The sequence below is a fragment of the Eschscholzia californica genome, unplaced genomic scaffold (genome assembly GCF_041429995.1).
Source record: "Eschscholzia californica isolate CP2 unplaced genomic scaffold, dmEscCali1.0.p SCAF_3, whole genome shotgun sequence".
NCBI classification, from domain to species: domain Eukaryota; kingdom Viridiplantae; phylum Streptophyta; class Magnoliopsida; order Ranunculales; family Papaveraceae; genus Eschscholzia; species Eschscholzia californica.
In genome coordinates, this window is record NW_028238420.1 from 36,230,996 (window position 1) to 36,243,285 (window position 12,290).

A 12,290-nucleotide genomic window follows, 5' to 3' on the forward strand; every position below is an offset into this window, starting at 1 on the left:
GGTGAAGGAATTGTGACTGCCCACCAAAAGATAACTCATAATTATGGTCCTAGAATGGTAGCATTGCCCTTTAAAACAAGAAACAAACAATTATTGTTCAATGGATTACAGAGACTTAGTACTAGTTTTTGAGTTGAAAGGTATGGGCATTGAATAGTGTCAAAGTCCACCTCCACCCAGTGGCATGGCAGAGAATTTGGAAGTTAAGCGGGAAAAAATATAGATAACACAAGACATCAATTAAAATAAAAAAAGGACAATTTCTACTCTGTTATTGAAACCCCGGCCAGGCTAACTAGCAGACACCTCTCCTTTTAGTCACTCGGATTCCGTCTAACTTCGGGTACTTTCTAGTGGGATCCAACCCACGACTCCCAGATTCCAATTCTGCTCCCAACTCTTACAAGATACTTCGGCGTGATGCAATATCTCATCACCGGCGAATACGCTCCTCTTCCGTAATGTCAAAGCGTAACTCTTTTTTTTTTACAAGTAATGCATTTAACAAAAATCTAAAATGAAAGAAACACAAAAGAATTTAAGATATGTATCTTTGCTCCCAAATGTTTTTGAGCAAGAACCACACACATTGAACTACACTCATTTCATTAAAAAACAATTAACAATATGTATTTAACTTCATAACTAGTCTTTAAGCATGTAAAATTAACCTAAAACTAATTGATTATCTACTTCAACAAACAAAAAAAAAATTGATTATCTATAACTAATAGTAGTTGTTGTTACCAATAGTACGAGATACCCCTAATAATAACTTGAGAAAATAAACGAAAAATTTTCAAGGCAGAGAGTACTGAACTTGTAACATCATGTTTTTTTTATGCAAAATATTTACCAACTAAGTTACATTTTATTTTTCTAAATCATTTTAGATTTTCAAACTATTAAACTTTATTAAATATTTAGGAGTCCCTACTTCTTTTTTTTTTGGTTAAGGATAGATATATTAAACAACTAAGAATTCAGGGTAGCATTACAATACATAGACAAAAGAAAATACGGAATACAAGTCCATTCTTTAGATCTTTCCTTTCTGCGAGCTCATTTTGCTAATTTATCCGCTTGAGAATTCGTTGTTCTTTTGATATGACTGAATTTCACCTGCTGAAGCTCATTCTTTAAGTTTCTTATTCCACGAATGTGCACCAAAGATTGCCATTGCACTTGATGACGGGGGTTATTCAGGTGTTTTATCAGGATGATATTGTCGCTTTCAATAATGACCTGCATGTGATTATTATCTTTCGTCCAAATAAGACTGTTGAGAATGGCTAAAGCCTCAACTTTCCTCACTGTTTCTTGCTCTAGCAATTTTCACATTAGCAAAGACAAATTTGGCTTGAGAATCATGAACAATAAAACTGGTACCTATAATCTTTTCCACATTGACAAAAGATGCATCAACATTAATTTTAATGAAAGGATGGAGAGGAGGTTGCCACTTGGCTATAGTCGCAGGGGAGGGTTTTACCTGAGCATTACTTACCTTTGGAAATGTTTTAATGAGATCTAAAATGGTATTAACATTGTATAAGGTTTGTTGAAAGCAGTGATCACATCTGGTTTTCCATATATGCCATAAAATTGTGACGAAATGAATATTATCTACGGTACAACTAATTTGATCTGAGTCCCTCCTTCTTTGATAAAATTTTGTTGTTTGAGGGGATGCGTTGCGTCCCTTAAACTCGCCCTAGCTCCACCAAAATAACAAAGAACAAACCTACTAATACCATTGTGTACAGGTTTAACTCAAACTAGCTACAAGGGCTACTTAATGTTGTTTTCCTTTTATCTCTTAAGATAACAAATTCTTAAACTTTATGTTTCAACAAAATAGAGTACACCACTTTATTTGTTTTTCTATCTGATAAATCAGAGAAAGAGTTATCTTCTCTAAACTAATTGAAAACGATGAAAACAGTGATTTCTAATTGAAAATTAAATATAACAAAGATCCGAGTCGAGGATACTTCTGTCTTTAAGACAATTTACACCCTGTATATAAGTACCAAAAATAATGGTGTATGTCTCCCATGATAAAACGGATTACCTATCAAGTTAAAGATGGTACCTCTTAATTATGATAGTCTGTCGAACTTTGTAAGCAATACGAACTTCTGAAACAATGATTTTTGAATTCTAATGCTGAAAATGAATGCTCCGAAAATGCTAAAAAAATTGATGTTTTATTTGATGAATTCTCATGGTATTTATAGGGGTATTGACACCACTTCGTATGGGTGCCTATAGACGAATGGATGCTTCCCAACAGTTATATTTGACTGTTGGTTTTCGGGTGCCTATCTTGACCGTCAGATCTTAACGGATCTATCAAGATCTCGCGCATCGAACGTCCACTGTTAGATCATCAACGGATCTATCTTAAGGGCGCCAAACATCCTGACCGTCAGATCAAATCTATGACCGTAAAATCCAAGGCTCCAATCGCTCCTCGCGACGATGCGTACGTGTGAAGTGCAAAGTGCGTGCGGGGGCCTCTAATGCGCCCTAAACTCCCATTCCCACGCCGCGCGTGCGTGTTTGCGTGGTGCAAACCACGCGAAGCAACTTTCCATTTCAAAGAACATACCATAAATATATGCAAGAGTATATATAAGGAAATAAAACTTCTCCAACATCATAAATGTGTAACTAAACTCAAATCCCGGTTTTGAGTTAATGGTACCCATTCCAAATTAATTTGGTAATAACTCATAATTGGATTTAGGTCTAAATTCAATATTTCGACGAGACGAATCTAACGAGACGTCTTGCTCGAGATTCTGATGAATATAGGTACCTCAAATTAAGGAAAAACTGATCCAGCTGCTTTTTAGCTAGGTACTGATTCCAACACTTAACAATAAGCCATGCAATAAACCGTGCAAAAATTCTTTATGCGGTCCAAACATATTATCATACTCAACCTTGACCCAAATGGAGATTGGCCAGAAGACCAAAATCTAATGATAAAATGGGGAGGGGTCCACAGTCCCAATAAAAATGAGGCGTAAGTTTTAAGTAAATTATTTTACTCCACAATAGATCTTGTTTCTGGTTTACTTGGGGTAAATTTTATTTTGTATTAAATTTTTAAGTTTCCACATTGGAGAAACAAGAAACTTTTATGAGGTATAAAATTTTGAGGGGAGATTTTTTTTTTGTTTCCCTAAAGCCCCTCACATTTCTTCTCCACTCCTGTAAGGGTTGTCGTCAAACTGTCATCATTAGCGATCTTTTACTTATTTTTATTACAAATATTTCTCTCTCCTCTCTCTTATCCCTCTCTATCTAAAACTTTGACTATAAATCTGGCTCGTTTTCCCTATGATAAATTTCTCTGGTTCTCTCTCTGCTAAATCTCTACGAAAAGAAGAGCTCTTTTGTTAGAAAGAGGTAGGATAAAGAGATAAAGGGAAGGGGGAGAGGAACGGTAGTTGGTGGTGATCGGAGGTAGGATAAGATGAGGAAGAAAAGGAAGTTGTGATAGATTGTTATCTATGAAATTTTGATAAATCCCGCAATTTTCCTTTCTAAATTTTGTACTCTAGAAAATTTTCTTATATTCTCAAAGGAGCGACCACAAAAGTTAATGGAGTGTTGTATTTGTATATAATTGTTGTTGTTTTTTGCTCAAAATATTGTTGTTGTTAATAAACGCGTACAAGACACAGAGTTGTTGTTGCTGAGAATTGAAACCTCTGTTTTGCATCTTCTTGACCCTCATCTTCAATGTTAAACAAAACTCTTATCTCAAGCTAATGATCTTGAATTTTCTAATCAACGTCAAACTAATGATCTCATCTTCAATATCAAACAAAAAACCAAATACACCAGATCAGATTAAATAAAAACATCAAATTCCTAAGTTCCGTTAAGATTTTTCGGTGGAGAACTTAGAATTCTATTTTATTTTCTTTTGTTATTTCTTACCTTTAACAAGATACTTTTTCACTATTAGGATGGATTCAATTCATCCTAAATTGAAGATCTTTTAAACAAAAAATATGCCCACATATTCAAGTTTATAAGTTTAGATCTAGGTTTCTCTAAGGAAATGCCAAAATAATGACTCATGTACGTCTAATTTTATGGAAGAGAGAAAAGGGCAAAACAAAAGAGAAAGATTTACATTACAGCTTACACTGTATAAATCTGTGCAGCTGACATAAATGAAACTGGCAAACAGTAACTCGTGGACCTAGTTTGAAATCTTTTCTTCATAGCATTCAGGGTGTATCAGGGGTTGGTGTTTTGAACGGAACCCCAATTTTCGAAAACCTAATCTCTCAAATTGAATAGATTTAACAAAACACTTACTCGAGGCATAAAAAATTAGTCAATCAAGAATAACTTTGAGGAAAGTGATTTGTTAGTTGAGGTTCTCAGAGATGAGAAGAGGAGGAAGAGAGAGGCGACGTAGAGTAGAGGGATAAAAAAGAAAGGAAGCAGTGGTGCTAGAGAAAAAAAGATAGCATTTAGAGAGTGAGAGATGGGAAAAGAAGAGAAAGAGAGTGAGAAATAAGAAATAAGAAGAAGAAGAAGAAGAAGAAGAAGAATACGGGAGAGGGAGGAGAGATAAAGATGGAAATGGTGGTGGTGACAGTGGTCGAAATATGTGGGGTTGGGGTGAGGTGAAGGTGAAAGGGGCAAGATAAAATTTAGTAAATTTTTGGATTAAAAAATAAATATGTCCTCTAAGTCAATTTTAACTGACTAAGTCTTTATGTCTCATAACTTTTTCTTTATGCCCCAAAGCGTGATCTCGACATTTAATGGGCTAACTTTTCCCACATATCACTATTGTAACCGTTGTGCCACATATAAACCAAACCCTCTTGACTGTGTACAGTTACTATGACCAAGTATTCTAAACTCAACCCTTTAAAGCAAGTCCAACCTGAGGCTGGAGGAGCTCTAATTTTAGATTTAGAGCCCCTCCCTCAATGACCAACCCCAGCCGGTCCTTGATTAAGGGTCAGCTGAAATCCCCAATAGAACGTTGGGGACACGTTCATGTTGGGGCATATCCCAGTCGTTGGATTTGTTCCAACGGGTAGTTCTTTCTAGATCTAGTTGTTGGAGAAAATCCAATTCAATCTTCTTGAACTTCTATCTCTTTCAATTTTTTCTTTCCAATCTCATTCAATCTTCTTCATTTTTTGTTTAAATTTTTCATTCAATCTTCTTCAATAGATCCCATGAATGTTAACGAAAATTTTAGCCAATTTTGTATGGAAATGTTATCTCCTCTTTACCCGTCGGCTCAATTAGAAAATGATGAAAATTTTGATGATTCTTCACACGTTCCCTCGACTGTAGATGAAACTTTTGGTGATTTTAAATCAATTGTTGTTTAGTCGTATTTAAGTAGATTAAAATTTTAAGTAGATTAAAGTAGATTAAAAAATTTCTACTGTTGTTTAGTCGTATTTGAGTAGATTACAACTTTAAATCAATTATTAGTTGTAAACAATGTTGTTTAATCGAACTTAATAAGTAAATTGGGAAAGTTCAAATTCAAATTTAAGGGCCCCAAGAGGGACTGAGGTTGGAGCTGATTTTTAGGGGTTGAGATGAGACTGAAAATTTTGGGTGAAAAAATTGATTTTGGGGTCTAAGACAGGCTGAGGTTGGACTTGCTCTTATAAGGAAAAGTCAGAAAAACAGAAAAGATAGAAGGTGGAGATGAGGATGCCACGCAGAAGGAGGTATGGGGGCGCCAATAACATTCACGCGAGGCGCCTTTGAACTTTCCTTCCTTGAATTTAATGGGCCTTTCTACTCAGCTTTCCTCATTGGGAAATTTTATATACACAAGCCATTTTCACGTGTGACACCCGCATTGGGTTGACTTGATCAATTTTTCTTAATCAAATTCATATACACTCATCATTAAGTCAGTATTGGTCAAGCTGATTAAAACATACTTACAATCTTTTGTTACTCCTTAAATGCAGGAATTCCTCTATCAATTCTTCAATTAACCACACTCACTACCCCACCACTTCAAGCGTTTTTGTCCATGGAAGCCCTTAAATCAAACAATTATCTTCTTCAAAAATAATAAAAAAAAATGTTAAGCATCTTATTGGTGTTTTCATGGTGAAAATCTTGGAAAATGGAGATTCTTCACATTCTTATTTTGATCATCAGAAAACAATAAAGACCGAATAATCACCCATCAAAAATCTCATGAATCTTCGTTTAAATTTTTCTTTCAATAAAAATTGTGTTATTCTTGAAAAACAAAAAAAAAAAACTTTATAAAGGTAACCTACCAAATGTACTTGTCTGATAGATTGCAGTATAGGTCGATATGAAGCTACCGATATGTAATGGAACATATCGGTTTTATCTTACCGATGAAAAATGCTCGGTTTTATCTTACCGATGAAAAATGCTCGGTGTTATCTGTTGGTAGTGTTGTACCGATTCCTTATGTTACACATAGGTTTCATCTTTCTGGCAGTTTGAGTATAGCAACTGTTTCATACTACCGACGGAAATTTATCAAAATTCTCTCTGCTATCTTTGGGTATGACTATACCGATGCCTTGTGTTATACATTAATTTCTTTCTAATAGTTTGAGTTTAGAATCGGTTTCATCTTACCGAGAAAAACTGTTCAAGGCATTCGACCAACATGTGTGTATAGGAAAAGTGAGTGTATTAGGGTAAAAATAGGTTTAAGTGTGAGCGTGAATAACCCTGAGTGTATAAGGTAAAAATACTAATTGTATATAACATTTCCCTTCGTGATTCCTTCCCTTCAACTTTAAACATAGTTTTGAGGCTTAAAAGTTCTTTTTCGGCCCTACACAAACAGTTTTTTTTTTGTTGAGAACACTTCACAAACAGTTGGGACGTGACAATGTTTCTAGACAGTTCGGATGTGAAAATGTGTTTGTAATGAACACGACTTACCACATAATTCATGTCATTAAAACATCTTGTGCTCGTAACACTAACAGAAAAAGTATCAAACCATAAAATCCAATGCTAGGAACTTAAAAAGTTAACTTAGATTAGATATTTATATTTACAATTCAAGATGCACAAGTCTACAACCGAAAAAACTAAATTTTGAGCATGGGTCTTGATAATAGCTATTGAAATACCATAAGTTGATCTCATCAATTGATATCTGTGTTCTTCAACTGGTGAGATAAACCTTGGACCTAATCACAATCTGCCCAACTCTGAAACCGGGCATGATCATAAACCCAACTCTCAATCTAGGATTGGAAATGAGTTTACTTGTGTCATCTATATCTTCGACTACATTCTCCATATATAGCTCTGAGAATTCAGTCCCTTTTTGAACCCGAAAAATCTCAGCTTTGTAATCTTTGGAAGTTGCCATAGCATGAAGAACCCAAACAGACTTGGCCATTTTCACAAATGCTTGATATAATGGAGTTCTTGGATGCCCAATACTTGAAACAAATGCTCTTTGATCCAAATTGCCGAAGAATGCTTTCTCCATTCTTGAATGCACAATCATTAAGTACTTGGATCTGCAGAATTTTGCAAATTCCGAATTCGGGTACTCAACTAAAGCATCAAATGGATCTTCAAACCTCAAGATATCATCGACATTATGAGAATCGAGAGGAAGTCCATGGAACATTCTCCTCGATAAATAAGCTTCGAACGCGTACTTCTTGTGAGACCTTTTAGAGTACTTGATAGAGTCTTCAATGGAGTTCACTGCAAGATCAAGATTCCAACCTGAAGCTTTCATCAAACTAATCAAGGGTTTCGCAAAATCATGGATTGATTTTGTAGCTGATTTATAGGCATCAGAAAATGATTTGGGTCGATAACTCTTTTCAAGTAAAGCTTTTTGTTTAATCTTTGAATCCAATACCTGGTTCCTCCTTTCCAACCCTTGAACTTCCTTCTGCAAGTTAAGAATTTCAGAGTCCTTAACTTGGATTTGAGACTGCAATTTCTCTAAGTAGGATTCATGATCTTGAAGCTTTTGAACCATAATAGGACCTGAAAAAGATGAACTTGATTTGGGTTTTGTGATGCTCTTAAAAGATTTTTTGATATCAGAAAGAGTCTTCAACTCTGTTACTATTCGATCATCAGCAGCTTGGATTCCTTGAGGATTATAAGGAATATGAGCTTCTTGAAGCTGAATATAAGCAAATTTCAGAGAAGAAATGGTATCAAACAGCTTCAAAACAGCAATACTAGAAAGATCTTCATGGGTTTTTATTAGGGCTTCTTCAATGGGTTGGGGATGGATTTTTTGGTCACTACATTCAGTATCTTCAGTTCCATCACTACGAACATCATTAGAATCATTTTTGTTGCTTATGGTTTGGTAAGAGGGATTAGGGTTTTCACTTGGGAAAACCCCAACAGATCTCAACTTGCAAACTTTAGCAAATCTTTGAACAATGTCAGATATATTGGAAGAAGGTTTAGAACACTTAACAGTAGTTGTAGAATCCATGAAAACAAACCCTAAATGAAGCACCTTTAGGTATATTATTGAAGTTCTAAAACATTAAAAATCAGATTGAGAGAGGGCAAAACAGAGCAAGAAGAAAGAAAGAGGGCAAAACAGAGCAAGAACAGAGATTTTCTGGAAATAGTTTCTATATGAAGGAGGATGAGGAGATGGTGGATTTCAGGCAAGGGTTTGATTCAGAATATGTGGAAATTGATGTATTATAGAGTGGAAAAGAAACTGGAGTTTGAGAAATGAAAACCCTTTCTTTAATGGCAGAGAAAAAACAGAGTGAGAAAAAAGAGAATGATTTTATCAAAGAAAACTCAATGCCAGCTCAAAAGTTGATCTTTCTCTTACATTTTTCTTTGTAGATCGATGAAAAGAGCAGAAGAAAACAAAAAAACAATGATAAAAATAAAGTAGATAAACAGTTGAAATTGAAACACCAAAGAAAGAAAACAAGATCAAATCTGTAATTATAATAACCCTAATTATAATGGAAAAGTATAATCAACCCAAGATTGAAGATTGAAACCTCTATGATGATGACTGACTCCAAATCTCAAGAATCCATTAAAGACCTTTAGCTTATCAAAAACTCCCCAGAAGCCCTAAAAGCAGAATCGAGTAATGAAAGAAGAGAGATTATCAGAGTAAGAAACCCCTTTTCACTCTCTTCCAAATCTCGAACAACTATTTGAGTTTAGCACGAAACCCTCGAAGAACGAAAACCCACCTAAATCATCTCACTCTCTCTCTCTCTCTAACTTTCTCTCACTAGAAGATTTTTAGTTCTCATAAATGCAAAATCTCATTAAATGATAGAGAAGAAAGTCTTCAACAATCTATCATGATGATGAAGAAGAACAAGTTTATGAATTCGTCCAAAACGTGAAGAAATCAGAAGTTTTGTTTTGCATCGAGAATCGAGTCAATGGAGAAAATTCCAAAACCCTAATATAGGAGTTCAGGGGAAACAGAGAGAAAATGAATTGAAATTCGAATCTTTACTATAATTAACGTTCAAAAAATAGTACGCACGCGAGGGTTGAACTTTGTTATATTTTTGTGTCAGTATAATCGAGGCTTTACTGTTTTCACACTTCAAAACTTAATGATTCAGTACACAAAATGTATTATTACTAAATTATTTACACTTCTTTACTGCCCGTTGTTGCGGAGAGAATCCAAAGCAATTTTTGTACTGGTGTTTCTATAGGCAACCCTTCATTTTAGTACGGGTGCGCGTATAGGCAGTTTTTGTAAAGACTTTCCGACAGGACATTCCGTCGCTGGAATCTTCATCACTGTGTCTGGAGATTAATAGAGATTCGACGGAAGCAATAACTTGTTTAAGAGAAGAAAAGAAACGAGATGCAAATGTTTTATCCATGAAGCAACATTTTTGTCTACTATGTCTCAAGAAAGGTTAAACAGGTTGGTTATTTTGTCTATTGAGAAACATACACGCTTGATTATTCGACAATTATTAGTGATTTCACACCAAAAAATGTAAAAAAAAACGACGTTCAAGTGATTGTAATTATCACTACCTTTTTGTTACATGAATATAATAAAAATATTCACGATACTAATACATTTTTATAATAGTTTTTCGTTGCTATAATTGAAGGGGCCACATTGTTTTTGCCTTGCTTCATGTCACCAAAAACTCAGAGTCGGCCCTGAAGATGAGTTGGATCAGATAAGGAAACAAATAAAAACTGAGCAAGGAGAGAACCTCTCCGATCTATTGTAAGAAATTCGTTTAGTATAGCGGCTACTCTAGCCACTCCCGGCATTATTATCGATAGATATTTGGAAGCCATGGATAAAATAAGACATAAAGAAGAAGAAATTAACAACTTGAAAGAAAAGACAAAATGAAGTGGAAAGAGTCGAGCGGGAACATGAGGAACCAACGTCTACTGCGGAGAGAGAGGGACGTATAGCACCGCCACCTCCTACCTTGAAGACAGAGCTCGAAGAAGAGGACAGACCTACGTTTGGCTCTCTGATGGTCCAACAATTAACAGAGACGATGAGCATAATAGTAGAATAAAAACTCCAAAACTAAGTAGTTGACACCTCCACTTTGCAGAAAGGCCTCGGGATTTCAAATGCTCCACCCTCGAGACATATGACGGGTCAACTGACCCAAAACTATTCATAAACAATCTGCACATTACCATCATGAGTTGAGCAACTGATGATGAGTGATGAGTCAACTATGAGCTGAGCAACTGTTGAATAACCTTGAACTTGGCTATATCTCTTTTTTTTCTCTCTCCCTCTCTTTGAAGCTCCAAATCTGAAGCTTCAACATAAGCGTTGATTTGAAGCTTTTGTGCTTCAGATTGGAGCAGCTTCAGTTTGACGTTTTAGAGTGACAAAGAGATAGGCAAAAATAGTGAGCGAGAGAGAAAGATAACGAGTATGTTGGTGGTGAGGTTTGTGATGAAAAGTGATTGAAAACAGAATTCGTTGAAGTTCACAGGGAATGGTAGTCTCCTGCTGTCGGCGTCCCTTTTCGAACGACTTAATCTGGTGAGAAAGAAAGAAATAAAATAGAGAAGGAAATACTTTATAAACATGGGCAAAAGGAGAAAGAAAAAATTGACTATGCAAGTTGACTAACAAAAATTTGGTCATAGGAACCAAATGTTCTAGTGGGTCTTTAAGTGGAGGGTCAAATCAGAATTAACCCATTACAGTATCATGACATATTTATGGTTTACTAGTCACATAAAAGTGGTATCAGATGGTGATACCTACTGACAGGATTCCCTTGCCTACATAAGTTAGTGGCTTCCTTCTTTTTCTTTCTCTATCGAGATAATTGCATTTGCATGAGGGCACAGAGACACTTCGAACCCTGAAGAGCCGACTATCACCATCTTTTCCCCATTTTTGAAGATATATTATGCACATATAATATGTGTGTGTTGTTTACTATATTAAAATGGCAGTAGAAATAAAATTATGGGTTTTACCTAAATACAAATAAAACAGACAGACACAGAGATAACTTACTAGTAGACAGAAGAAAGAGAAAAAAGAGTAATGGCCTAAGGAGGAATGAAAGAGTAATGAACAAAGGAACAAAGGAACAAGAGGTAAAGAACAAGGGATCTCCAATTCTCCATACACGGCCATGACAAACAATCAATCTAGAGGCCCTGTGCCAAACTTGAGTCGGTCCCTTTTATACTAGAGATAAATGATTCTTTTACCGCGAATTAATGAACAAAAACATTGAATAATTTAACTATAGAAAAACATATAAAGTCGTGAACGAATCCAAACTTACGTAATTAGGCATGGCGTCGTTATATGTGATTCGCCTAGCATTTTTTCGTGTTATACTTCTCTGATTTGTGAAGATCTTTATTTTTAGAAAACCATTCAAGATAAGTGAACTCTAGAATAAGGACTTAACCTGTAGGTTTTTTCTTTTACATAAAAAGAATTTGATTGGATAATTAAATTTTATGAATATGTACAAATTTTCTGACAAGATTACCAAATCTAAGGTGTTGTTATTCGTATTGAGTCTGAATCTGAAAAACTGAATCTGAAAATATTGAATTTGAAAAACTGAAAGGAAGTGGTTATTTTTTCCATCTGAATTCATAGGTCTGAAATTAGAAATTGATTTTTATACCCTTATCCATAATATCAAAATTATTGACAAATGCTAAAAGAAGCTGCATAATTGCTTCATAAAGCTATTTGCTAGACACAACCATTTATTTTTTGTTAAATTGCTAAACAACACCAAAGATCGATTTATTGG

The 12,290-nt window shown here is 35.1% G+C and overlaps 1 protein-coding gene across 1 annotated transcript; it reads right to left on the reverse strand.

Annotated features, from left to right (window-relative positions):
* Nucleotides 1-7,029: 7,029 nt before the first annotated feature.
* Nucleotides 7,030-9,523, reverse strand: LOC147549894 (MYB family transcription factor). Its single transcript, XM_086671441.1, has one exon. It carries the CDS (start codon nt 8,492-8,494, stop codon nt 7,181-7,183), a length of 1,314 nt encoding a protein of 437 aa, XP_086527567.1. The 5' UTR covers nt 8,495-9,523; the 3' UTR covers nt 7,030-7,180.
* Between the last annotated feature and the right edge of the window lie 2,767 nt (nt 9,524-12,290).

Excerpts from the sequence above, each read along its gene's own strand:
- LOC147549894 (XM_086671441.1), bottom strand. The coding sequence starts at position 8,494 with ATGGATTCTACAACTACTGTTAAGTGTTCTAAACCTTCTTCCAATATA.